General features: G+C 44.3%; 2 protein-coding genes across 4 annotated transcripts in view; both read right to left on the reverse strand.

The window, feature by feature from the left end:
• On the reverse strand, positions 1-12,020 carry si:dkey-121a11.3 (uncharacterized protein KIAA1614). Its single transcript, XM_047050013.1, has 9 exons — positions 11,986-12,020; positions 8,299-8,439; positions 5,213-6,495; positions 4,638-4,776; positions 3,470-3,725; positions 2,868-2,989; positions 2,484-2,489; positions 1,636-1,805; positions 1-1,255 (listed from the first exon to the last, which is right to left on the reverse strand). Exons 1-9 carry the CDS (start codon positions 12,018-12,020, stop codon positions 1,059-1,061), a joined length of 2,349 nt encoding a protein of 782 aa, XP_046905969.1. The 3' UTR covers positions 1-1,058.
• The window catches only part of atp13a3 (ATPase 13A3), a 25,534-nt gene continuing 6,912 nt past the window's right edge, over positions 9,297-27,918 (reverse strand). For 2 of the 3 annotated variants that reach the window (XM_047049472.1, XM_047049473.1), the window contains 32 exons: positions 26,375-26,470; positions 25,863-26,036; positions 25,304-25,474; positions 25,141-25,211; positions 24,202-24,285; positions 23,980-24,049; positions 23,224-23,358; positions 22,090-22,162; positions 21,159-21,290; positions 20,581-20,769; positions 20,287-20,444; positions 19,553-19,741; positions 19,210-19,271; positions 18,787-18,937; positions 18,404-18,523; positions 18,223-18,240; positions 17,964-18,117; positions 17,609-17,729; positions 17,394-17,518; positions 17,040-17,212; positions 16,320-16,448; positions 16,134-16,213; positions 15,995-16,037; positions 15,736-15,845; positions 15,347-15,443; positions 14,784-14,856; positions 14,480-14,657; positions 14,154-14,338; positions 13,957-14,045; positions 13,777-13,857; positions 13,116-13,211; positions 9,297-12,303 (listed from right to left, as the gene is read on the reverse strand). In XM_047049472.1, coding sequence (XP_046905428.1) covers positions 12,100-12,303; positions 13,116-13,211; positions 13,777-13,857; positions 13,957-14,045; positions 14,154-14,338; positions 14,480-14,657; positions 14,784-14,856; positions 15,347-15,443; positions 15,736-15,845; positions 15,995-16,037; positions 16,134-16,213; positions 16,320-16,448; positions 17,040-17,212; positions 17,394-17,518; positions 17,609-17,729; positions 17,964-18,117; positions 18,223-18,240; positions 18,404-18,523; positions 18,787-18,937; positions 19,210-19,271; positions 19,553-19,741; positions 20,287-20,444; positions 20,581-20,769; positions 21,159-21,290; positions 22,090-22,162; positions 23,224-23,358; positions 23,980-24,049; positions 24,202-24,285; positions 25,141-25,211; positions 25,304-25,474; positions 25,863-26,036; positions 26,375-26,425 — 3,786 coding nt within the window. In that variant the 5' untranslated portion in view covers positions 26,426-26,470 and the 3' untranslated portion in view covers positions 9,297-12,099. The remainder of the gene's footprint in view (positions 12,304-13,115; positions 13,212-13,776; positions 13,858-13,956; positions 14,046-14,153; positions 14,339-14,479; positions 14,658-14,783; positions 14,857-15,346; positions 15,444-15,735; positions 15,846-15,994; positions 16,038-16,133; positions 16,214-16,319; positions 16,449-17,039; positions 17,213-17,393; positions 17,519-17,608; positions 17,730-17,963; positions 18,118-18,222; positions 18,241-18,403; positions 18,524-18,786; positions 18,938-19,209; positions 19,272-19,552; positions 19,742-20,286; positions 20,445-20,580; positions 20,770-21,158; positions 21,291-22,089; positions 22,163-23,223; positions 23,359-23,979; positions 24,050-24,201; positions 24,286-25,140; positions 25,212-25,303; positions 25,475-25,862; positions 26,037-26,374; positions 26,471-27,918) is intronic. The other variant, XM_047049474.1, reaches the window with a different exon arrangement.

Below are 27,918 nucleotides of genomic sequence, written 5' to 3' on the forward strand. Positions count from 1 at the left end.
CAAGAGTGAAACACTTAATGTACAATAAAATAAATATAGATTTTATTTAGCAAGCAGACTAGCAGAACAGAAAGTGGATGATCCCTTAAGTCAATAGGATACACTGCTATACCATACTCATTGTAAAGTCTTTAATGGGAAAAGGTGTAATGAAAGTTTCAAATCTTTCCAAACACTTCTCCTGTATTAGTAGGCCTACATTGGTACATACATTTTTTGATGATTGTCTTTGATGTTAGGATGTTCCAAAAGACTTACATGATAGGTCTGATTGTGGCAAAGCCATTTTCCCTCATCCTTTGGAGTTGATATGACCTTTAATGGCCTTGTTGCCTGCCTTTTGCATTGAATTTCAGTGTATTGTTTGGCTCATACAAATCACCTACAGCAGTACCTCAATGCTGTGGGCCAGAGATTTGTCTTAAACATTTACCTGACCAAGATATCTCAATAAAGATATTTAAATTCCCTGAAAGGGCACCTATTAAAGACTAGTATACTTCTAACATAGGAGTGCGGGAGTAATTGGTTTATAATCTCTTTACAATTTTGTTGAATCAACGCTCATGCATGATCTATATCTGCTCTTTGACTAAAGCAGTTGACACAATAGGAAGACTATTAGATTGCATACAGTTTATCCAAAAGAAATGCCCTTTTAGCATCCTTATTATGTATCAAATAGTCCGTACCACAATCGTCCTTTTGACTGTGGAGGAAAAAAGGTAGATATTGTTATTGCTTGGTGAAAGTTGTTCTCTTGATGAGTACCCAAACTCAAGATATACTTCGCAGTTGTCATTTCGAGCAAATGGCGTGATAATAGAAAGTAAAAAATAAACCTGTGCTGGTTGGATTATAATGCAGCAGCTTTTCATGATTAAATAGTTTTCTGCTCAAAGTTGCCTTGTGCGGACATTGTTCTTGGGTATAACTCAGTAGTAAAACATTTGACTGTAGATCAAGAGCTCACAGATTCAATCCACCCCTGCAAGTCACTTTGGATAAAAGTGTCTGCTCAATAAACACATGATTCGTATTCATATTCTCATTACGGGCTAGTGGGGAGGGGCTTTCCGGTGACGTAGCACACGGACGGATGCTATGTTGTCTTTGGTCATGAGCTGTGTCACCAGGTCCAGACTCAGACCAGCCACCTTCTCTTGGTTCACCTCCAGGATCTCATCTCCAATACCTAGGAGCCCCGTGTATAGCTTCTCAGTGTTGCTGTCGAACATTTCTTCCACGTACACACCTGTGGAACACGAGAATATGGGAAAATGCATGGGCGTACATACATCCAAACATGATTTTTTACCACCATTGGACCAATCCTCTGCTGCAATCTTCTGAATTCGAATGACCTGTAAAATCGAATGATGTATAACTGCCGTACTTCCGAAGAGTGCCCAAAATTGTGTTTTAGTTTGCATTTTTGTGTTGTTCCACTCTAAAGCAATGCCATGTGAATGTGGATCCCAATCATTTTGATTTCAACAGTTGTCTAAAACCTTAGTAAACTTTGAATTGACAAAAATGTATGGGGGCCTATACTCTGGGCATATGTATAGAACAGACTCGCCCACAATCATTCCAATCAAAGCAGTAGGATTTAAGCAATATAGGCCGTCGGACCTGAGTCTGGCCGTCCTTTTCCCCGGGAAATAAGGAAACCAAAGGGTCCGTCGGACGGTCTGTTGAGCTCCAGCAGTAGAGTCCCATCAGGGAAGGCCTGGGCCACCCTCCCCACGGAGCGCACCTCACTGGGGCAGCCTACGTCCTCGACGCTGAGAGGCCTGTGGAGGCTCCTGCCGGACAGGGGAGATCAAGTCGAGCTAGGCTTAGCTCAAAAACAGACTTACAAAAATGATCCTCGATCAGCGGAGGCATCTGAGTGAATTTGATAGACATGAGCAATCTCTCAGAATGAGAGGTCTACCGTGTACCGAATAGCGACTACATCTGTCCTGATGTGACGACACACTTTCCGTCACTCTATTCACTGTTTAAGCATGCACTTTGGTCATTAAACCCAAAATGGTCCCATTTAGTGCAGAGATCACAGGTCATTTTTACCTGCTCCACTGGTGGGATGTGGATAGAGGCCACGCTGGCATGAAGCTAGTTGATGAGCTTGCTTTCTGCTAAAGCTACTGTATCTGCTAATCAAAGTGAAATGAACCTGTCCGGGTTCTTTAAATGTATAATTACATATTAGATGTCATCTAAAGGACAAATATAAAAGTTAACTTTACTTCATAAATTTGTCTCTACTACCCACACAGCCCAGAACTAAAAGCGCAATCCATTAATAACTTAGAATGTGCCATGTGGCTATCAGGTTTCTGTCTTTTGAGGAAGGTAACGTAAGCACACTTCAACACCATGGAGAAGGACTGGAATGTCTTCTCCGGCCTCTATAATACATCAGCTGCTAGTAAACACACACACACACACAATGTGTGAGCGTCAGTGCACTGTACTCTTTGCTATGTGGTCTTTCTTAGAATTCCTTTTCTTTCTATGGCAGGACCACATAGGGTTAGGGTTAGGGGCTAACCCATCAGAGAAGAGACTCCGAGACTCCAGGGAGTGGAAACTATTTGGTTCCACAACAAACTTACAAATGCACACACAAACATTTATAGTAGTCCCTCTGAACACTATACAGGAGGCCTCTTCCACGTGCCAGTCCATATTAGGATGGACTTCTGATAGCTGTTGCTTCATTCATAATTCATACAAGATCATGTATTTTTTTTGAAAAAGAGGCACTGTATCGAAAATATTTGATTTGAATTTAAGCAAGTTGGAATGACTATTATTCGTAAACATGTGGTTGTATTTGTGTGTTTAGGCTGAAGTACCTGAGAATAGGGCTGCCAGACAGATCCCCAGGAATGTATGCACTGGATCGATCTCTGTTCCTTTTCGGCATCTGTAAATTCTGGATCGATGACGATTTCCTCATCTGTAGAAATGGTGACCCCTTGTGGTGAAATAAATTGATTTCAATTGTTAACATTTTGGATTGAGATCATTTAGTTAAATTACACGTTAAAACATTTGTCATAGAGACGAAGAAGATAAAGCAGAAACATTTGTGTGAACGGCATAAATCTTTGATTAAAAAGCTGGAAGTGAAATGATGAATTAATCAATTCATGTACCGGTAACTCGGAATCTATCAAGAAACTGAACTAGTATACAAAACGCTTCAGTGCACAAGTGTCCACTGTTTAGGCCATTCTACCCCTTAACCAGGCGACAAGCTGTCCCATTCCCTCAACTGGAAGCAATTCGAATTTGTCCGTCGCCCTGCGTCAATCGCCTGTGAATCGCCTGCCGCGTGATGGCTTGTGATTTGATACGTCTCAGGGTTCACAGTATACATGGTCACAGAAAATCATGTTTGTGCAACCATTTCAGATGCGAGAAATAGGAGTATCGGATTCCACAGCATCCTCACCAAGCGAAGGGACTGGAGTGAGGGGGCTTTCCTCAGCTGTCTGGTGTCCGGAGGACGCGCGGGGCTGGGTTTGGGGCAGGGGCTGTGGGAGGGACTGATGGAGGTCGGGTTGTTACTGGGCTGGAAGCTCAACTGCTCCAAACTCCTGGAACGCCCTTTACTCAGAGTCCCCACACCGTTGAGGCCAAAGGCCGAGAAAAAGCGCTTCAGTGACAGTTTGGAATGTCCCAGTTTCAGATCTGCATCTTTCCCTGACCTTATTTGACAGTAGAGAAGTAAAGAAAGAGATAGAGAAAGGAGAGATGGAAGAAAACATGCATGAATTACTTACATAAAGGGGAGCTCATGTCATAGTACAAGACCGTACTGTTCTGAATGAAACAGGATTCCCATTATGTTCATAAATAATCAGTATCTAGTTACTAGATAATTATGCGTATTTCATCTCAAAATAGTTGATTGTATCCATTGAGCAGACTGAACAGAAGTTCAGGGTAGAGGAGGACGTTGTGAGGGGCCCTAAAGTGCACGGCTGTAAACGTCACGGGAAGGGCCCAGTTTGGGATCTCTCGCTCGTCGATGAAGCATGGGCTGCCAGCTGTGAGTTCCCTTCCTTGAGACTGTTGTTAACCATTAGTGCCTGTTGTTCCTATCTGTGTTTACATTCCTTGGCTCCATAAAAGATGCTCCTCTAGCCTTCAGAGCCAGAGAGAGACTTTATTGAGGCCTAGCCTGTATTGTGTTGTCATTTCTTGTCAGGGGTCTGGTTCTCCTGATTGGAAGATTGATTATTGATAACTCAACTGAACATGGTCACTCCATTTTAACACTTTATCGATGTTAATAGAGGAGTTTACACAGCTGTGGACAGGTTCAAGTTCAATTTCAGTCTAGAATCTTCCACAACTAATTTGAGTGATGTCTGTTATATAGGGATTCAGATGGCTGAGCGGTTAGGGTATCGGGCTATTAATCAGAAGGTTGCCAGTTTGATTCTTGGCTGAGCAAATGATGTCCTTGGACAACGCACTTCACCCTACTTGCCTCGGGGGAATGTCCTTGTACTTACTGTAAGTCGCTCTGGATAAGAGCGTCTACTAAATGACTAAATGTAAATGTATCCTTGAACAGTGGAAATTGGAATTGGATGAATGGAAGAAGGACTCACTCAACAGGACTGCGAGCGTCCTCCCTCTGCATCTCTGCTCCCGTGTGCCCTCTGTCACTTCCGTCCCCAGCACAGTGGTACGCTGATGGTCTGTTGTCCACCTCTTTTAGACAGTGCTCTTCCATACCCAAACGCTCGGCTATGGGACGGAAAAATATAACGCACATGCAGTTTTTTGTTTGTTTGTTTCATCGGCATCAACATCAATAAAACAATGGGTCACATTTACATTTTAGTTCCAATTCCACTTAGTACTGCTAGTTTATGTACCCCTAGTATAGATAGTCCACATCTTAAATTTGTTGGTTCCTATATGTTTTTCGTAAGCACCTTCCTGCCAAAGTAAATTCCTTGTCTGTGCAAACTTTCATGGCGAATAAATCCCATTCTGATTCAGATTTTTGTTTCGTGAATAGCCGTGTCAATAGTGGAGGGGGATGGGAATGGGAGAAAGGGAGAGAAGGGAAAAGAGAGACGAGAGGATGCAATCGGTATCTTAGTCAATTACCCATTTCTAATTGGTCAGTGTGAGGGGGGTGTGTGAGGAAGGGTGTTGGGGGAGGAGTTAGTCTAACCTGATGCGAGGTGAGCGGTGTCACTGTGCTGTCCTGTGGTTCGGGCGGGAGATGAAGAGTGTTTTGGGACAGCGGGGTCGATGCAAGAGGCCATCCCTACGCTGCAAGAAGTGGGCTCGGAAGAGACACAAACCTCCGTGACATCCCCGTGACCTCCCTCAACACAGAGTCCCTCCTGACGACTGGCTATGACACCTCTCTCCTGGACCTCCAGGGCCTTCCTCGCCGCTTGCTGGCCATTGCACTGGCTCCTGAGACCCGATTTGAACGCCGATTTGATACGGAGTGGGGAAGAGGGGTTGCTCTTGGGTGTTCCCAAGGTTCTGGCTTCTTTGACCGAGGACACCAGATATGGGGTTAGAACAGGCAGTTCCACAGCCTGCTCCAAGGCATATGGGTTGGGTGGTAGCGCCACTGTGCCATTGGTCGAGGCAGGCGGCGACACGCGGTCGTCGTCGGGTGCCACAGGCACTGTAGGTCTGTGGGTGCCCGCTCGCTCTCCCTTTTGGCTGCACCTCTTCACCCGCATCTTAGAGATACGGAAACCACAAGCTTTGCCTCCACTCCCTGTCGTGGCGTCCTCTGAACCTCTACGCACACTGTCGCCGTCCCCCTTAGCGGCAGGAACCACTGTGCCGATATACGTCTCCTTTATGCGTTCGGAGTGCACCCAGCACGGCACGCCGTCGGCCACGCCATTCGCAGGCCCGACCGGGGGGTCGGGAGGAGTGCGATAGAGATGCAAGTTCTGGGGGGGAGGGTTCGGATTGAAGTTGTGGTGGGTGACCTCTGCGGTTAGGAGGGTCCCACATGATTTGCACTGTCTTCCTAACACATCCTGCGGCATTCGAGTTTTGTAATGGCTCGACATCCCACTCCTGAAGCTCCCCTGAGCACCGTGGGGCTTCCTAAGCCATACAGCACCACCCTCAGGGCAACATCCTCTGTCGGTTGATATTCCATTCGCGGCTCCTGTGGGCTCGTTCGTCTTGTTGACGAAAGAAGACAAATGGGGCTTTGCCACGAGCAGCGCCGGAGGCCTCTCTCCCGCCCTCTGCCTCAGTCTCTCCAGGTAGCGGATCTCCGCTTCGGTTTCACTTTCGTCTTCGAAACGCACCCGCGTCGGAGACGGACCGGGCCATCGCCTGGGGGGGCAAACGGAGTCCGTTCGAGAGGAATCGCCGTGGTTCCCCGACAAGGAAGTACGAATGCAAACGGACACTCCGTCTTTCCCCGCCAGATACGGCCAGTGCAGAGGTACACCGGGCCTAGAGTAAGGCTCCCTGTAAATGCACCCACACACACACACACAAAAAGCATACAAGTGTTTTACTTTCTGGGCAGTGTATTGGTTTCATGCCTGTGGGATTCCTCTTTCGAAATCCAGGCCTTAACATTCCTCACATGCTTGGCAGCCAGAGAATAGCCATCCTCAGTATAAATGGACTTTCTGCATCCAATCATCTTGTCTCAGCAGCTGCAAGAGCATCGCTCCATCGCTTGAATAAAAAACACGCTTCCGAAAGATGCCCAACCATTTCTTTGGCCCTCTATTCACGTAAGCGTAGCACCGAATGGAGGTCGCCTGACATTTACATTTAGTCATTTAGCAGACGCTCTTATCCAGAGCGACTTACAGAAAGTACAGGGACATTCCCCCCGAGGTAAGTAGGGTGAAGTGCCTTGCCCAAGGACAACGTCAGTTGGCATGGCCGGGAATCGATCTGGTAACCTTCAAATTACTAGCCCGGTGCCCTAACCGCTCAGTCATCTGACTCTCTGAGATCCCTGACATGAACAAAGCATGGATTTGATTGATGATCTGCGGAGATCAAACTGTTTTGAGGTTTCCTGACTCCACTGTGTTGTCGTTCTGCAGACGGTTAGATTGTGGGGCAGGTAAGTATGACATGGCTGGTTACCTTCTTAAGCTGCCAAGAGAGGAGAGGAGTCCAGTGCTGACATCAGCACACTGTATCCTGTTGATACTAACAGCCTGAGGGTGTGCATGCGGTGCGTTACCTCTGGAAAAGGTTAAGAGGCCTAAGTATCTTCCTAAGGCACTGTACTGTATATATGATCCTCATCAAACAAATTCTGCAGGCCAAATTAAACCAAAACATGAAATATTGTCTTCAAGAACTTTCAATTTTGGTTACATATATCAACGCATCCTCTGTTCTGAGGATACTTTGTTCCTCGGTCGAATGTTCCTTTCGATTATTCTGATCTGGGATGGACATGTGTCACATGGGATACATGCAGCTGTATGAGTGAAATACCCTCTGTTCAGGTGAACATGCTGATGTCACCAAACGATCACTATACCAGAAATAATGTTTGCACTGAGATTGGAGGCATGTAGAAGGTGGAGAAAATATTTCTTTCTGTGAAAAGGACTATGAGAGCCTGAATGAGAGAATAATAAAGAGATCGGAGGGATAACAAATGATGCTTATCTTACAATTGGCATAATTATGAAGTGTTTTATGATATAAAACTGACTATATTGATTACACTGAACACAACTACATTGCAGCGCTAGTACATTGTATCTAAAAAACTCCACCATGTAAGACTTTATATTTTTAGGTTGTCATATCTCTGGAGCATAGTTGAGAACAGTCCAAAAATTTGTATACAAGGCAAAAAAAATCAATTTAAATGACCTGGCAATACATCAAAGCAAGGAAATGTTTTACTAAATATGGCCATGACATATATTAAAGACACGTCAGGCATTGGGCATTCATAAAAGGCATAACAGGCTAAACTACCCTAGCAAACAAGCAGCACCATTAGATGTAGTTAATCTCTCCACAGTAATTTGTCTGACAGAACTGCATGTATACACCAAACATAATAAAGCCATCGACCACAATGTCCTTACTTAAAAACGGGCACAGGGTCCCACAAATATAGAGATAAACAGAGGGAGGGAAGAGAGAAAAAATACTCTTTGAAAGAGCTTGCTGGTTTAGGTGCCTGCTACAGATTATCCGGGCCAGCAAATAACAGTCCATCCCTGAAACGCATGTAAACACACACACAAATAAACAAACATATTATTTTCCTAGGCCACTCACGGGTTGTCCCTCTGGACGGGTAGGATGGTGTGGTCGGCCTTGAGTGGGTAAGAGCGGGCCTTCATGCGAGCTCTTTCCTGGATCCGCTTGGCCTGTTCATGGCGTGGACTCAGCAACAGGTCCTTAGTGGACACAAAGGCCCTGTTAGCCGTTCACAACACACAGTCAGTCGGGGAGAGGGGGGGGGTTGGGAAGAGGGAGAGATGCATGCATCAGCGCCTGTGCGAGACACTCATAGAGCAGGGGATTAGACAGAGTGGGCAGTCATTACTCATTAGGGTGATGAGGGCTGTGTGTGTGTGTATATGAGAGAACTGTTATTTGTATCTGAATGAGCTAATGGATCGTACACTTATGTGGTTCATTTAACTTTTTATTGTATGTTTTAGTGTTTTGTAAACCTTTTTCCTGTGGTGTCCCTCTTGGACAGTAGTGCTAGCTGTGTAAAATCCCTGATTGCGTACATTCCAGGCTAAAACATGTCTTCACCTGAAGGGAGGGCTCTGATTCTAGCCAGTCCAGTCATTTTTTATAATCATTTAGCCAAGGACAACCAACAACTTAAGCATTATCAAATAAGGATAATGGGCAGATTTAAGGAAAACACCATCCTATTACCCTCCTCTGTGTCTTGGCTTTGTTGCAAGTTTCACCATGTTCTAGTTCATAATCACGATATATTTTCAAATGTAAATGATCTTCTGTGCAAAGAATCCAAACTTGTGGGATGTTTTGACCACATTTATTGAAATTAAAAGAAAATAATCTACATAAATCAGACATGCAATGCTCAGAAAGTAAATACAACTGAAAATAAATACAAAATAAATAAAGTACAAAATTCTGTGAGTAATTTACATCTCTGCTAAAAAAAAGGATAATTACTCCATGAAGCCTATTAAGGGTCTGAAGACAGGTTTTGAAGCATAATCTACACAGAACAAACACCTGACATACAGGAGAACTGTAATAAAATGTCTAAAAACAAGCATTTGTCAAATAGTTAGGTATCAACTTTATTTCTTTATTTGTTACAAATACACATTTCCCTGAGGAAATAATGTCCACTGGAACATGTACAATTTTAGTGGCTGATCGGTTCTGAAAGTCTCTCGATGGTCTTGTTAAAAAAAAAAAAAAATCAAAATACAATTCTAGAGAATAAAGGTGTCAACCCTTGGAATCATGTACCTGTAAAAGATCATAGGGCTCTCAGCATACACTCAATCGGTTTGATATTGTCATATCTTGGTAATCCATTGAGCCAAAAACTATCAAGCGCTTTCATGAAGTCTGAATTTACAAGATTGATGGTAATCATAACATATTAGGATTACAAAAAGGATTAAAAGGTGCACCATTATGACAGTTGATAAATAATCATTGTCCCCAAGCAGCAAAATAATCCTTACAAGGATAGATATTGAAAGTAAATCAATAAAAATACACTGACAGCATTGCACATTCTTCAGCATGTAATGTGCATCTTGATTTCACAAACTGAAAAAATAAAACGTTTATACGAGTATCTAATTTGCCTGGTTTATTTGCCCAATAATGTGGAATCCCTTCTTCATCAATCAATAGACATACATCCATCTACACAATACAGTGACAAAAGCTCGAGTGCTTGGTTACAAAGTCAATACATCTCAGTCAAGATGCCATTATAATCCCACCTCGGAATCATTGTTTCAAACCGTCAAAGAAAAGCCAAAGGCATCTATTCCAAACCAGCTAAATCAACAAATTACAGCCCTGTAAATGAATAACAATAACAAAACATAAAACCCAGACAGAAATTTTAAATGTATCATGACAAACAGTACCAACAGTAAAAAGCAACAACAAAGCCCTCTGTTACAAAAAAAAATGGAGACGTTTTAAATAATAGAATGCTGAAAATGAGCAGAATACTGTAAATATGCATCTCAACAAATACAGCAACGTTTTCATATTATTATTAACACGAGGTCCATTGTTTTTCAGTCTCATTCGGAGTTGGTCTTTTTGAGAAATCGGAAGATATATGAAATGCTCAAATAACTTGATTGTATTAAAATCTTTGGGGACTGCAAAATGGGAATATTTTGGTGCCAATCTTGAGGGTGCTGTTCAAGTATGCATCATGATAAAAAATAATAATAATTGCACTATCCATTTCCATTTTGTACATAAGTCTGTACAAAAGAATACAATAAAACAAAGCAACATTGGTCAATATATTTGTCAATATTTGTGATATATTTGCAAGATTCTCTGCAGATGAAAACATCATGTTCCATGACTCCATGATCTTTTTTACCCCCTGGCTAATATCAACCAGTTTCCATAGAGAAATAATTTGGCTATTAACCACTGTCCTGGTCAAAACCATAATTTATTTCCACATGATCTGCACTTCAGCTAGGCTTCATGATCAACCGGAAAAGAATGATGAGTGTATATCATGATTTACTTTAAAAGTCTGATAATGTAATCCGTTTCAATTTTGTGAACTCAAAATACAGATCATTATGGACGTTGTCCATAAATTCCTACTTTGCCTTAAATTATTAGAGGTTATTGACTGCTTTGCTACTGGATCATTGAGTCAAGTGGGGTGGAATTTCAACAACTTGAAATCTGATCTAAAAACGTTAGAACGCTAGAAACGCTCATCATTGCTGTGCAGCAAATAGTCATCATGTGCGTACTAGTTCATTTACTGTTTGTGTAAGTGGATCAAAATGCATGTTCGGTATTCTGTAAATTCTGATATTGAAAATGTCTCTTGAATACTGTAATGTAGCAGAGCACAGGAAACATATCTTGGACCTTCACCTGGTCTTTCAACTATCCTAGCCATAAAGCATACTGACATGCATTACCACAGCAGTGTACCTTGGTACAATGCGGCTGCATGGCGTGGCTGTACTGAGTGTGCGCACAGCAAGCAACTGACAATCACAATGTTTGGCCTTTGACTAGTAGGATTCTTTGATTGGTCTTCCATAGGAAGAAAAAGCTAAAGAGAAGATCTAATGAAAAATAAAAAATAAAAGACAGACAGTAGTATTCGACCATGGCTAAATTCACATGATTTTGTAGATCGAGAAGAGCTTTGGAAGGTCTCATGTACGTGGGTTCTGCCCGTGTTCTCAAGTCGATTTGCATGCCATCTCTACACGTTCTGCTCCTTAAAGCAGGCAGGCTGCTACAGCAGACTCCTATATTTCTAACGTTTTGTAGAAATGCTGTGGTGGTATTCAACCTTGTTTCATGCAGGTCCATGCATCGAATCCCCTTGGTAACCGCTCAATTGGAGAGTACGTGTGTGTCTGATAGGTGCACACACACACACCAAAACAAGTACTCTAAAAGATCTATGGGTGCCGAGAATCACAGAGACCGTAGATCAGAATCCTGCGTAGGTCCCTTGATTTTGTCAGTTCTCTGCATATTAAGCAATATCGAAAGCAAATCACTGTGCATGTGTGCATATTGGACAGCAGATATTTTATTGGACAGCAGAGAAGGTTGGGTTGAGGGCTTGCGGGGGAGTCGACACAAAACACGCGTGTTGAGAGTACGCGTGTCAGCCTACATTAGGAAGAGTAGGAGGGCTCTGAGGAGGAAATGACATGGCTACATGACATGCATCAGAGGTGACCTGGTCGCACAACCTCTCCTCCTCCTCCTTCCCACCATTTCCCTTCACTTTCAGAGTCGTCCATGGCCATCATCAACAACCTGTCGTCGTGGTCCAACTATTGTAAAAACAAAAAAACTGTAGGCGGGGGTTGGGGGGCCGGGGGGGTGCTAGGAGTCGCCTGTTATCTGGTAAGAGCCGTTCTCTGGTCCGGGTGGCGGGGGTTTGGCTTCGGTGGTGGTGGTGGGTTTGGGGGGCCAGTCGGGGTCCACGCTGAGCTCTTGGGCCAGGTGCATGTAGAGGGCCTTGGGCATGGTGCTCCGTCTACAGCACAGCCAGGACAGACACCGCCGGCCCCAGAGGTCGATGCCACTCTGAAGTCATGACAAAGACAAATTAAGAAAGATTAAACTACAAAAACACTTTTTATTTGATACTTTTTTTTTTATGAACGAATGACTGACATGCACTGTATGATCAATGATGTATATGGAGTAGATTATATATATATATATATATATATATATATATATATATATATATATATATATATATAAATTATAGCTTGGCATTGGATACATCTTTGACTATTACCTTAAAAATAGCATGCATGCATCCACCCAACACTTGTTCAGTGAGCAGCTGCCTTCTTGCACTTTGCATGATTGTGAATATTTCACAAAAATAAATCTAATGGGAGTCAAAATCATATTCATTCCACCTTCCCTACCCATCTCTGGGATTAATCCAAAAGTTTCTGCGACCTTTGACAACCCATCCCCATTGGCTACAAACATACCCATTGGAAGTGACCGTGCATTTGTTGTTTCCAGAGTACATACCTGCCTTTGGCGGTTCTGTTTGCTTTCGCACAGTTTGAGAAGAGACTATATACAGTTCAAGGAAAAGCCGATAGATACATGAGCAGCACTCTTATTGGAGCCACTGGGATGACGGGGCAATAAAATGAAAAATCGGAAAGGAAGACGGAAAGTGATCATGCTCAGGGAGGAATTCTCTTACCACCTCCCCACCCCAGGGCACAAGAGGGAAGAGAAGCACATGCAAGAGGAGCTGGTTACATCGAAAGAGTGTTGGGTGACTCGGAAAGAGGAGGACAAACGGGATGAGAGCACCAGACAAGAGGGAGAAGAGGGAGAGGGAGTGACATGTCCGATTTCCCAACCTGGTGTGTCGGGCTGGCAGCAGAGGTGGCGCCGTAGCTGCCTTGCTTGTCTCGGCTGAACACAAGCTTCCATAAGACGACGTCAAGCACGAAGGTCTAGGGAATGGCGCAGTGTGCAGGGGAAAGAATTACAGGAGGGCTACTTGATCACACTGCTACTTCCAATAGATTTGTGCATGTTATCCTCATTCCTTCAACATACACTACGAAAAGGGACATTAAGGGTGATTTTTAGAGGCTGTGCATTAGTCGTGAAGTCGGGAAGAGAGGCAAAAACAAGATGGTTATTATTTTTTTTTTCTTTCAAACTCAAATGAAGGTGAGAGGGTTGATGGTGATTTAATCTACAATAGTTGGATAGCTACTCTTCATCGAGAGCATGTGGGTCATCGTTATTGGCGATGAGTGACTAGGATCTGTTGGTGGTTGGTGATTATCTACTCATTGGTGATGTAAGACACAGTAGCACCCCTTAGACTTGTGTGCTGAGAAAGCGTGCTTGACTTGGGAGGCTACAATGCAAGTCGAATGATTCTAGAACGTGAAACGAATGAGCGCACTGCGCAACAAACGTTGAACCTGGGGGGGATAAAAAGGTCGGAACTGTTGGTGCACGGTAAAGATGAGGAGTACGCGTGGTGGAGCGTGTGCGTGCGCTTACCTCCACGAAGACCGCCACGGCAGCGTTGACAACGATGACGCAGAAAAGTGTGATTCTCCACTCAAACGGCACACACACAATCTGAACAGGGGGGACAGACACGTTCACAGTTGCCTTTCGACCGATATTTGTCAGGAAAAGCGACTGGTCGGTTCAATCGGGGCTGACGGGGCCACTCACCTCTAAAAAGTCGTCGATGGCCGCCACGGGGTAGAACATGATAAAAGTAAGGAATACGTAAAGGCTTAAGGCTGACAGCACAAACGGCCCTGCAGAGAACAGAACAGACGCAGAATGAGTCACCACATCCAACACTAATGAGGGGAGTTTGAGATTTGGGGGGGGGGAAGGGGGGGGTTGTGACAAGGGCGTCTTACAGTTTTTGTAGCTGGGTTGCCTGAAGGGCTTGCCCTTGGAGAACACGATGGCCACGATGAGGTACTGAAAGGAGGAGATATAGAACAGGCTGGTGTTCTCGTAGTTCTTGATGTTGTGGTGGTCCAAGTCCTCGCTGGAGTTGTGCTCGGGAGAGAAATTGCCGTGGGAGGTGATATTGCAGGCACTGCGAGAAGAAAAGGGGACAGTTCTGCACACGTGTACTTGTGATCTGTACATTTGCTTTCGATGGAAGCGTTTTGGCAAAATGAACCCCCCCCCAAAAAAAGGGTCAAGCGGTGCGGCGCCGTTGCCATGTTGTACTCACTCAGACTGGGGCGTCCAGATCTCATACCAGTGCTGGTGTCTGACCCAGAGGAAGGCGATGGTCTGGAAGCCCAGGCAGATGATGATCTGGGTCAGAACCGAGAAGAGCAGCGGGCCGGAAATCAGCCCCGAGGGAGGGCGTTGGGACACCAGCTCCGTCCACGCTGGGTTCAGACTCACTGGGTTGAGAAAAGGAGAGGCGTTAGAAGGAGATGAGAGAGAGAGAAGACATTGAGAGAATGGGGGACACAAGCAAAAGATCTGCTGGCCTTTGTGTGTTGGTTCTCTCCGTTTGCTGTACTCACTAGTGAAAACGATAACGAGGATGATTGCGATGTCAATGAAGAGGAACTGGAAGTCTCCCAGGTTACTGAGGATCTGTTAGAACCACAAACAGCACAAAAAAAGCATTCATATTGTGCCCGAGCCCTAGACTGCTCCATCACAGATTTTCCTAGCAAAAATGTACTTGCTATTCCCAAACATCTTCTCATAAGCATGGTCATCAGATATGTATAATTGACATATAATGCAATTGAAGGATCCTCTGAAAAAGCTTACGTTTACATTTAGGAACCCTTTTGAGCTCTTGAAGGTGCTGTTTAAAACCCTAAATATGTCTTGCTAACTTAAATGTTTATTTTGGAACCTTTTGGAACCGAAAAGGGTCCTAAATGGAAATGTACTGTTTATTGTGGAACTTAATCTTTTGAGCAGATTTCTATTCTTAGAAGTGATTCTATTTATAAAAAAACATCTATTGATTGTAGTTCCTGCTTAAAACAAGCTGTGGTAATAAATACTGCTAAATAATGCATCACCACTAGAGGGTGGGGGCATTTGAAAGGGCCAGTCGAAGGCTACTCACAGAGTAGAGGAGGGTGACACTGATGTACTGAATGATGCTGTACAGGGCCATGAACTTGAACACGCAGAAGGAGGTGATGAGAGCGGCGCGGCCCTCTCTGCAGACAGACAACAACGTGTTAGATGGGAGTCAGGTGGCTGAGCGGTGAGGGAATCGGGCTAGTAATCTGAAGGTCACCAGTTCGATTCCTGGCTGCGCCAAAATGACGTTGTGTCCTTGGGCAAGGGACTTCACCCTACTTGTCTCGGGGGGAATGGCCCCGTACTTACTGTAAGTCACTGTGGATAAAAGCGTCTGCTGAATGACTAAATGTAAATGTTAGACGGGACGGCTAACCAGCTGTAGGGCCTGTCGTCGCACACATTGAGTCGCGCCGAGTGTCATGTTACCTGATGAGACTAGGGACACAGGAGATGTTGGGGGTGCGCGAGGTGAAGGGAGAGGCTACCGAAGCCTCCAGTTCCGACAGAGATATCCCACCATGGGCCCTCTTCAGCGCCTAGATCGGGAGAAGGCTAAAATCACTGACCGATTCAGGTCACCACTTACACAGAGAAAAACCATCCAACCAAATATTATTTGCTGTGAAATGCGCCAAGCTACTTGATCAGCAGAAACAGAGGAAAAAGAAATAAAGTTGGTACTTACACCACAATCGTTAGCACCATCGCCACACATCCCTACAAAGTAGCTGGACAGGGAAAAGGAGAACAAAAGTATGTTGTTGACCAAAAACGAAAATCAATTTTGAGTGTGTTGTTGTGTGTATGCCTGTGTTGTTACTCACTCAACACCCTGTAGAGCCTCAATGAGTTGGGTTTTTTGGTCAGGCGCCATTCGGGCGAAAATCGTGCCGTGAAGGACCAACTAAAAACAATCAAACATCAGTGGAAAATAACAACAACAACCATTTACAAGCCATTTCTTACGTTTTTCTTCAACAATTATGCATTTCCCAATTTCCAAACTCTACCTTCTGAAGCAGGTCTTGGAAGTGTTCGGTAATGACGGCGAAGGACTTGCCACTCATGGCAAAATGGTACTGCTCCTGAGCCTTGGGCTTGTCTGTGTGGCACACATCCTCCAAGCAGATCTCCACATTCTGAGAGAAGAGATTTAAGAACAGAAACTGAGTGATTACCAGGCCCAAACGTAATACTTTTACGGATTCTTTTCACATTTTCAGCGGTTATTCAGACTGAAAATCTGCGGAAATCTGCAGAATTCCGCTAGCCTTCCTGTTCTTGTGTCAGAGCGACCGAAGATGTTCCACAACGGTTTGACTGCAAATATGGTCGATTGCATGTTGACAGACTTTGCAAAAAGGTTTGGATCCATCCTCATACAGATCAGCTGGAAACTCCCTGGCCCTGTCTCTTGCTGTACTTTTGGTCAATAAATGTTTCCTTTTCAATTCTTAGCATTTTTGGCTAACATTTTAATAATAGAGACGTAATACGAGTGTATTTACATTTTGCCTCAGATCAATGCATTCTACTTGAAAATCGGCGGGTTTTCGTCGGAATTCTGCGCCCACGTATTCCGTTTGGGCCTGGTGATTACTGTTGCTGAGGCTATGAGCAATTTCAGATGATGTCGGCTTTGAAAGATGCCTTTCATGTCTCAAGTACCAGCGCACGCGTTTGCGATTCAACCCAAGTCGACGCATGCGCCCCACACCCACACCACGCACCCTATAGTTGTCGTCCAGGTCATGGGACTGGCTGGGCTTGTCTGCGTAGCGCCATGTAATCTTGGCTGCCTGTCCATCTCTAGGGTGCAGGGCGTCCGCAATGATCACTTTGTCTTGTGGGGGGATCATACCGCAATCCCTCGCCACGGAAATGGCAGTCAGCATGTTGTCGCCTGAGACACGGGGGGGAAGAGAGAAAAATAGAGGCTGTGATATATAGGTCTAGAAAGCTTGTAGAAGCTGTTCAGATGATATGCACTCGCAAATTCGCACATTGCATACGCAGTTCATTTTCTAGCCAAGTGTAGGCAAATCCATTTTAGCTTTGATCGAATCATGTGTGTGTGTGCTCACCAGTGACCATGACGGTACGGATGTTGGCTTTGCGGAGGTTTTCCAGTACTCCAGAGGTCTCTGCCTTGAGTTTATTCTGCATGATGATCAGGCCCAGGAATTCCATGTTGGCTTCAATATGATCCCTAAGGGAAAACAGAATTAGGATCCGTAATCCATCATCTCAGACCGTACAGCCTTTGGGGTAGAGCGATGAGCTGAGGAGTGGAAGATACCTGTTGACATTCTGGACTTTGTGCCAGGTGAGTTTGGACTCAAGGCGGCGGTGGGCCAAGGCTATAACCCGGAAGCCCTGCTTTGTGAAGTCCTCCAGAACACCTGCAAAATTCTCTGGAACTACACACACAGACACACAAACGTTAATACCCGGTCTTATAGATGTTGTGCTTCAGTCAACACATCACATTACATTTACACATACGACTAACTTAACAGACTTTCCCTCAATGGGTAGAACAGTCGTAAAATGCTTTGGTTCTGTTGACCACGAATGGAAGTGGTCAGGAACCGAGTGCACAATAAACATACCATGTAAGCAGATTTGCAAGGAAACTAGTTTGAAGGTATTACCCGTGTCCTTCTTGCAGAGGCTGGCCACCACCTCTGGCGCCCCCTTGAGGTAGGCATCCATGCGTTTCTCCCCGAGAAGCCGGGCCACCACACTCATCCTCTGGAGGGCGGAGGAGAAGGGAAACTGCCGCACAATGCCGATTTCATAGGCCGACTAGGGACGGAGCACACGGTAGAGGTTTTAAACCCTTAAAAAAAATATATAGGAATTCACGCGAGAAATAAATGAATAAAACCAAATGCCAAGCATGCCACTTACCGACAACTCGTACAACTCCTGTGAGACAGAGGTGGAGAAAGAAGAACAAAAATCATCAATCCATCAGAGAGATTATTCACAACTTGATTTATGATGATGACGATTTATGATGATGACACTTTCGCAAGGGGGGGAGGGGAGGGGAGGGGAGAGGGGGGGGGGGCAGGATTCTAGCACGTACCATATCCTGCTCTGGGGAGGCAGTGGGCTCGGGCGGGAGCAGCTGTTTGGGAGGCCGCACCACGGTGGGCATGATGAGGTTGTGATGGGACGTCTCCTCCTCTGTGGCCTCCTCCAGGATCTGAAGGATGGAGGGAGGGAAGAAGGGATGGGAAGATGGATGGGAAAATGGTGGGAAGGAGGGATGGGAAAAGAGTTGGAAAGAGGGGATACCGAGTTTAGGAATAGTTGGAAGCATGAACCGTAGCTCCAAACCTTAACTTGCTACACTTGGTAGTCACGCTCTAATCTTATGGGAATGTTATTCCCAGCGAGAAAGAATGTGAGGGAGACCGAGGGCAAAGGTGCAGGACTTAAAACATCCAGGGACTAGTCGTCACGCACCCAGCCTGTGGCCTCAAACATCTTAAGGTCCAGAGGGTCCCCGGAGAGCTGGCCCTCAATCTTGGTGAGGGAGTGGCAGGTAGACATGCACGCCACAAACTGGGACTTGACCAGGCTCTCCTTGTAGGCCTTCTCCTCTGATGGTTGGAAACTGGGGTTGGGAGGGAGGGAAGAGAAGGACAACAAACGGGAGAGATTAGGAACCGTTTTAAGGGAGTTGGTTTCAAGATATCTGCCCACAGTACTGTACTCTAGTGAGCGGGCTCATTCAGATTCTCCAACTTGTCTGGAGTCCGAATTTTGGCACAACCCTTTTAAATGTAACTGGTTTATGCGCCGACGATTAGACGTTCTTGATTACATGACCAGGATGAAGTTAGTAGTTTATCTGTAATGTAGTTCTTGACTTTTGGTCCATCTTACCTGCCATTCTCTACCCTTTGGATACCCCATAGGTCCAGTCCATCTTCTGTCAGTGTGCCTGTCTGAGAGGAACAACCACATGTTAAGTGATTGAGACGATGCTAACTGTGCTAAATCGATTCGATAAGTTGAAAAACCTTTATAAAAACAGCGTTATTGGACCGCATCATTTAAACTTATTTTATGAACTTTCAGATGGCAAGCTTGCTCTGCTTCTTAAAAAAAACAAAAAAAAAAAACATGGTAATTTATTTCCCCCCCCGTTTTAACGTGGGGACTTGACGTGGAAATCCTAGGGGTGCTCGACACCGAAGAGCTGGCGGTTCTGTCTGGGGGTCCTTACTTTGTCAAAGCAGACCAGGTTGAGCTGTCCGCAGATGTTGATCCTCTGTGGACTGATGCAGAAGATGCCGATCCGTTTAAGGCGGCGCTGGGCGTAGACGATGCCTGCCGTCAAGGCAGCAGGCAGCGCCGGCGGCACAGTGATGGTGATGATGTCCAGGGACTCGATGATGATGGTCTTGGCCGGCACCTATGGACAGGAATAAAAAGGGGTATTATTACATTCACTCTTTTATTTATTTTTATATACCGGTATATGGAGTTTTTCAGGGGGGCATTTGTCATGCTTTATTGCCACGTAATTTAATGCTCAACACTGGAACGGGATTATTTAAAGAGGAATTATGTAAGGTGTTGTCTCAGTTACACTATCAGGGCTTGGAAATACAGTGACTTTCTAAAGTAGGCAAATGGCTAGTAGAAAATAACATTTCATAATAATTTCATTAAATCAAAGAGCTGCAAGACCCAGTGAAATGTTATATACAGCTAGCAAACCAACGTTACTAACATCGCTAACAATATTGGCTAATTCAACTTCGGTAGGCTATACTCAGGATTTGCGAGCTAGCTAAACTTATACTATATCTATAATAATGTTGTAGACATAACGATGGATTTTGCCACTCATGGACATACTATCTACAACCGAAGTGTGTGTCCCCCTCCCCCAAAAAACAAACTCAAGTGCCGTCAAGGCAAAACTCAACCAAACCAACCAAAACTCAACCATACCTTGTTCATGATGCTGAGGACTATGGAGTACACAAAGCCGATGCCGGCAACAGCCACCAGGCACAGCAGGAAGAGGTAGGCATCACGATACAGCTTGAAGTCCGTCGGCTTGGGGTAGAGGATAGAGCGAACCAGCTGTCCCTTGGCTGTGCTGAAGCCTGGAGGAGAACATGGAAGAGATGGATCCCGATCCCAAGGAGCAGGAGAAGGGAGGGAGGTTAATAATAACAAAATGTATAACTAGACAGGAGGATAATAATAACAAAAAATGAACCCCCATGACAGAAAGTGTACCTGTGCGGACCACCACAGCCTTGACCAGTTCTCCGGAGTAGAAGCGGGTCTGGATGACGTGGGTGCCACAGAAGAGTGTGTGTCTCTTGTGCTCTTCGGTGCTGTACGGCGTGTCGTCCTCCAGCGCCTTGTCCCCCTGGGCATGGCCTGGGTTGGGGAGGTTGGTCTTGGTTACCGGAACACTCTCACCTGGGAAGGGTGACAGAGAAACGAGTTATGATGACTGACCGCCCTGGATTTGATTTGATAGAGAAGATGACAACATGGGATGGGAGGATAGGAGAAACAATATTTTGTGCTGACGAAGTTGTAAATTGCCAGCTCAATCGATCGTGCAGATATACTCTGAACCTGGTGAAAGGCTATCGTTTCAGACCCACAGACATTTTAAAGAGTCAGTGGGAGTGAATTCCATTACAAAATGGAAGCGATACAGTGATTTGGGAAAGCTGTCTTTCTCTGGGCCAATCACAATCTTGCTAAAAACCGCTTTTGTGTGGAGAAGCAGTTATTTGCGTCCTAAAGCAAACAACTTAAGAGTCAGAGTATCGGGAAGTGGCAGGGGTTCAGTGCTTCACCTGTGAGCATGCTCTCATTGACAATGCAGGTACCGCTGATCAGCACAGCATCACATGGCATGATGGTCCCGTTGCTAGGGATGACCACGACGTCGCCAGGCACCAGGTCTGTGGACAAGGCCTCCTCGATCTCTGTGGGTGGACAAGAGAGGTGCGCAGAAGACAAAAAGAGGAAATGAAGAAAAAGGAATGAAGGAGATAAAGCACAGGGGGGGGGGGGGGGGAGGGGGGGATGAATTGAAGAGAATATGGAGAGGAGGAAGCTGGGGAGAGGTCTTGCTCACAAAGACATCCCTCATTACTCATGCCCCTCTGGGCTGAAGTGAAACTGCTGAGGTGTCATATTTACAGGTCAATGCACCAGGAAAAACGGACACACACACACACAATGCTGACATCACCAGCATACACAACATGCACAGCAAGAAAGACATTTTATAGTACATTCAACTGCACACACGGCTTTCAATAATAGTTATAGAGGTGAGTGACAGACGGTACTATGCTGACCTTAATAATAATAAGAAATATTAATGTTTAAACTTATTTTGTTATATAGTGCTGAAGCATGACATCTAATATATATATTTTTTTACATTAACCTTCTAATTGTTACCTTTGCAAATGTACTCATTTGACACGTAATTAAGAAGTAAGATTATATCTTATGGGAGTATATTTAAAAAAAATGAATTCAAGGGTTTTGTGTTGACGCTAGGCCGCCATCGTTCTAATGCCAATCGAAGCTTGTATGGACTTGCTGCAGTGCTAAGCTTTAAAGTACAGTGCAAAACACTACATTCCTCTAATACCCTCCCAAGTAAGTTCAAAAGCAAGCCAGGTGTTCAAACACATAGGCCCACAAGGGACACTATATAAAAAAAGAACATTTTACACATCAAGCGAAATAGTTTGAAACGTCTCGACTTACCGTTGTTGGCCCGGCACACAGACACACGGACGACACTGTGAGCTGCCACCATATCATGAAGCATGACATATTGCTGAGAGAGAGAGAGATAGAGAGGCAAAAGACTAATCAGCGAGGCAAGCGGATCAAGAAAACACCCAATCTCGTGCAGTGCGTCTGTAGGGCTGCATTAGCAGAGACCTGATGAACTAAAACCCCTTTGTCAAGGGATACATGGGCCTTTGTTTTATTTGCTCCATGATAACCAGTTCCAGTTGGAAACAAAGGAATAAGATGGTCCTCACACTGTTTGACCCCCCCCCCCCTTCTAGCGGAGAGCAAGTTGGGAGAGGCAACTTTACGCTTCAGAAACGGAGGCTTATGCTCGGGAGGTCTAACAGTTCTGCTGAGACAACACCAAAATGTGAATATGTGCACCATTGTCTTCCACGCGCGTCACACTCCAATCCCCGCAGTGTGAAACGGTTATGCAACTCCTGTTCTATGAGTGGAGCGGAGCCCTCGAGTGGTGCCCTTTGCTGCCAGTGGTATAGGCAGGTTGTCTAGACAACATGGCCTGAGAAAACAGTAACGTACAAAACTTTTCCAACGAGGAGTACAGCCGCCCCTATCCAGCGACGGAAGACCACAGGAGGCAGCAGGGCGTGAAAGCCCTATGGGGCTCCGCTCCACTAGAACTAGAGTTACATAACTCTGAGAACCATTGTTCTATTTTGTGGACCTCTACCCAATAGAGGGTGCTTTGCTGTGGTATACTAGACAGATAGCGCCACAAAGTCCAAAAGGTTCTGCTTGCTGCCCAAACACATCACAATAACTTTGACCTGTGGTAAAGAAGTTCCATCCAAAGTTCTGCTCTATAAATACAATGTCACAAGTACCTAGCAAATTAATGTAAAATTAACTGAAACTTTGAGTGGGGGAGAAAAAAGAAACCCCATTTTGGGCACCTTTTAACCTGATTCTTTGGGACCATAGATGAGGTTTGACAATTCAACTGTTTTCAGTTGAATTGTCACAAATTGTTACGCATAAACGTGTCTAATCAAGTTCAAAAGAGGTTGGGATTAGACTCAATGGGGTTTGTGGGCGTGCTCGTTATCTTATGATCAGCTCCAGAGCTTTTTAACCAACCTTTTTAGTGGTGTACAGAGAGGTAGTTATGGATATGACGGACATGAAGACGATGGCGATAGCGTAGTAGTAGTACTCATCTGCACTCCAGAGGATCACACTGAAGAGCTGGAAGATGTAGAAAGGGTTGAGGACCTGGAGGATGGAGAGGCAGGGAAATGAAAGACAGAAAGAGAAAAAAAAAGTGAAGCAAATATTACTCACAACTCCTCGACAGACTTTCTATGTGTTTGAATTGTCGTGTAAAAGTCTGTACGTTTTCCTGTGGCGTGAAATATTCTACGAATATTCTACAAATAATACAAGGGTTAACTGAGACATTCATTTTCATTCAGATATAGAGTCGTTTTCTATGTCAGAATCCTAAAGAAAAAGGATTTCTAAAATGTTGCGTATGCACAAATGAAGGTGTACGCCACTTGCAAAGCAAATCTGGCATTTATCAACCAACATTTTGTTATGGGAGAATGACCCATGCCTATGCATCTAAACTTGAGAAAGGAGAAACTGCAACTCCAAAGGCAGTAGGATAAACTGTGAATGAATTTGAAACACTTTCAAATTGATACCATCCTGTAAAACAAATCTAAATATTTGGGTTAGGGTGGTTTTCACCTATAATACATGAAGAACATTCTCACTAAGAAAATTCTCACAAACAATTTGCAAGACAAAAATAAATCTCGATATATCTCTGTGTGTGCTTCGGTTTGAATTCCTTGAAGGTGTCCGAATCCGTAAATGAGACAATCTTACCTCTTTGATTAGCAGCTTGAAAACTGAAGGCACTTTCACTGATATTTCATTTACTCCAAAAAACAGTCTCCTGCCAGGGTAAAAAAAGAAAAAAAAAAAGAAAAAAAGTTAACCATGCCAAAGGTTGAGCATAATCAGCACCCTCTCTCTAACATGTGTAAATATAGATCAAAGCAGGCCTGTTGCTCTGTGCGGTAAATAAAGGAATTTGTAAGCAGTTACCTGTATTCTTGTTGGTTACTAGTTAGCCCAGTGCTATGCTCTGAGTGTATGGTTGAGCAGTTGACCTGCAGATCCTCCAGGCCTCTACAGCAAGTGGTAGGATAGGTTTGGAGACAAAGCACATCGTAAGTATATCATGTTGACACACTAGCATAGCTAATAGTATAATTTTATGGAGAATCGCGTTCAGTCTGCATTTGCATATTGGTTGGTGCATTGCTAATTGGACGAAGTGGAAAACTAAAACAATACAAATGACAATTAAAAAGTTCTTACCCGACCATTGTTTAAAAAAGCACAACTCAGGAATAATTAAAGGGTTGTCATTCACAAACAGGCCATTGCAAACCATATAATATAAATTAAAGATGAAGACAGATTGGTAAACAAAAAAATCTCTGAAAGGCGTTTGTTATTAGAAAAGCGGTTCTATTTGTCCATCCTGGGTGCCAGACCTCTAGGAGAGTCAGGAATTTGTTGGAGCGTTTGATTCAAGTTCACAGACATAGAAAACTGGGAGAAGAGCAAGGTAACACGTGATTGCAGAATTCTAAACATGACTTACAATGACCTAACGATTTGGAAAGATACATAAAAGTCCGACTTGTCCCAGGGTTGAACACAGAACCTTGTGCTTTCATTATAGATTAGATGGTCTTTTCCACAAAGGGAAATTCATTTTGTTCAGTGCTGTACCATGAAAACAGATGATAAAAGTGCAACCACAACAGTACAAGACACTACACTGCAAAACTAAACAGGAGGTTTGATTCTAAAAGTTGGCCCTCCTGACAACGCTATTGTGCCCCAATATTGTCATGAGTATTTGCGTGTACAGTATAGTTCTATTACATGCTACTTGAACATTACATGCCGACTTACAACTCCAAACCAAGTCATATATATTTTTTTTTTTTTAAGAACAAACTTAAGACTTACAGTAATGCCTCAAAGTTTTGGACCACGTCATTCCAGTAGTACTTTGTGCTGTGGAGTGTGAAATAGCGGATCTGATGGGTAGAGAAGAAAAAGACAGTGAATAAGGACAAATCTAGGCCAGTGTTTTCAATCTGTCAGCAGCGTTAGCTTGTCTGTGTGCTACCTGAGTGGGCTGGTACTCTGCATATTTCTTGATGAACTCCTGAGCTGGGGTGTCTGAAGGGTTAGGTACGTGTCCGTTGACCCCAGCAGGGGTCTCCAGGCTGTCAAATGGGCGTCTTCCTGGGGCTAGCATTACTCGAACCTTCGCTAGGAACCAGCGCTTGAACTCGTCCTGTAACACAGACAGGCACAACTTTGACCACCTGTGTGTGTGTGTTTATGTATGTGTGTTGAAATGAAAGTATAACAGAGTTAATATATGGATTTGTAATGTTCCTTATAGTAGTGTTATACTAATGTACTGGTGTTTTATAAATTATGAACCAACAATCAACCAATTCATGTTCCATACGGTGTACAGTGTAACCAAATTTCCTAATAACATTACGTGCATACCAAAGAAATGTCCCCCCCCCCCCCCCAAAATAGTGTATTATTTGAAAAATAGGTCATATTTTCAGTCACAGCTAACTGCATGTACGAACAGTAACATGCATGTGCATGCACAGATGCATGCATCTGAGCGTACACAAGTGAGTCAAGAGAAGGCGGATACGCACAGTGGATTGGAGCAGCACCACCTGGGCGTCTCTGACGGTGGTCCGCGTGCAGGTGGCCTTCACACACCACTCGGGCATCCAGTACAGTAGCAGGAGAAGGAAGCCCCCAGTACACAACACCCCCAGGCCCACCAGGGCCACGCGCCAGCGACACAGCCGGTACCCTTGGAGCTCCTGCAGGGAAACATGGGGGGGGGGGGGAGACCAGAAAGTCAGCGCTCCAGCCTGGAAAGCAGTTCTTGCATTCTCTTTTTACTTGCCGCCTTTTACGCAAAAGGACAACAACTTCATATTATTTCCTGTTACTTAAAAAAAAAAAAAAGTTCTTTACGTGGATTTTTGGAACTTGTATGCCCCGATCAAGTGGAACTAACAACCAATCAAGCAGCAAGGTGTGAGATCGTTTCAAAGTATGCTCCAAATGTATGTGATTGACAGAGAATGTGCGCGTGAGATTGTGGCAGAGAGAGAGAGAGAAAGACAGAGAGAGAGAGAGAAGCAAAGGTACGCACCATCTCATCCTCCTCGCCCTTGTTGATGATCTTCAGGTCTTCTTTCTCCATGACGCTGCAGACAAGTCACCAAGCCCACAGAGAAATGCTGATTCACTGGAAAGACAAACAACCATGCAGTCAGTTCCTATATGTGGCACAAACCAGATGACCAGATGACCAAACCCACATCCCTAAAAAGAATGTGAACACCTCATTTGAACCACCTGACCTGCTGTGAGCATCACACATCACATGGATACTGACACATTTACAGCAGTTTGTGTCTTTCAGACTTGAAATCAACAAGGCACAATTTGAAGGCATTTTCAGCCATATCAGATGAACCACTTAGAAATTCCAGAACCTTTTGTACAAAGTCCCCCCCGTTTGGAGTTTTACGAGCGTTTGCTGAATAGGCCCCACTACTATGTTTCATTAGGCAGTATTCATTTCTGGCATCCGTATATGCATTAGTGTGTTGTTCATGGCTAGTTAACACTAACTTACCTTGCTATGAATATTCAGCGACTATTGAATAACAAATGATGGAAAACGTTTCACAATAGTTATATAAAATAACAAAAATATTAACAATACAATTTATACCCACACTCCCTAACCAACGGGGCTTGGTTTATTTTATTTGTTACTTTTACAAATCAACCACTGCATGATGTTATATCAAAATAAGATATCGAGTGGAATTGCTTACTCTCGGAATCATCTAAAGTGAAAACATTGAAGCTCCACACAGGGTTTATACTGGCCTCAATCCCAAGTAATAGTGTCCGTGGAGGAAAGTGGCCACATGCAAATGAGTTAGCGTGACGGTCTGTCCATAGAAGTTTGCCACAGCCGTGCCACGTCCAACCAACAGAGGACAGCACAACCCTACTTCCATGTTTGGCCTGGGTAGCTCGTTAATCTCCCATCAGTGTCCATTGTTGTGTCCAACTGTTTCATTCTGGTAAGGGAAATCACACAGCTGACCAACCTGATATGGGGCTCGACATTCAGTCATGTCCGCTTTTCCGGGAGAACAACAGAGTAAGACAAGGGAGGTGTTGAATGAATTTAAGTTATTAACAACGTATTACAATTAATGTAGGCCTTTAAATGTTGTGGACGGGCTGATTGTCAGCTGTCAACATGAGGGTTAGAAATGACTGATCCTCTGTGGTTGAGCACCGTGCTGTCATTAGTCCATTTTTTTTTTTTATCTCAGACATGCTTGCTGGTTTGGCGGGCTTTCCACCAGATTACCTGGTTAGCTACCCAGCAGTGTACAGTGTCATCTTGGAAAGAAAAAAATCCCATGCACGCTGTGGTGCCAGCTATAGTTATATTGGTAGTAGTAGGTATTAGGTAACAAAGTTTTACAGAGCATGATGCCAATGTGAATCATTCCCTTGCTTTCATTACCGAGGTTCTAGCTCTCTAGATGATCAACTACTCTGTGATTGAAAAGCCAGGTCCTTGAATCAAGTATAGCATCAGAAGAAAGGGAAATCTACACTCTGATTTTAGAAATAGGTTTATAGTGGTGCCAATTGCTCATCAAA

This window comes from Hypomesus transpacificus, chromosome 26, assembly GCF_021917145.1.
Source record: "Hypomesus transpacificus isolate Combined female chromosome 26, fHypTra1, whole genome shotgun sequence".
Classification (NCBI taxonomy): Eukaryota; Metazoa; Chordata; class Actinopteri; order Osmeriformes; family Osmeridae; genus Hypomesus; species Hypomesus transpacificus.

Bases quoted from the DNA above. Each gene is read 5' to 3' on its own strand.
- si:dkey-121a11.3 (XM_047050013.1), bottom strand. From the start codon at position 12,020: ATGGCCATGGACGACTCTGAAAGTGAAGGGAAATG. The intron at 8,440-11,985 runs GTGGGAAGGAGG...AACGGCTAACAG, and splicing joins TCTGAAAGTGAAGGGAAATG to GGCCTTTGTGTCCACTAAGG. The intron at 3,726-4,637 runs GTGAGTCCTTCT...CTGTCAAATAAG, and splicing joins GACGCTCGCAGTCCTGTTGA to GTCAGGGAAAGATGCAGATC.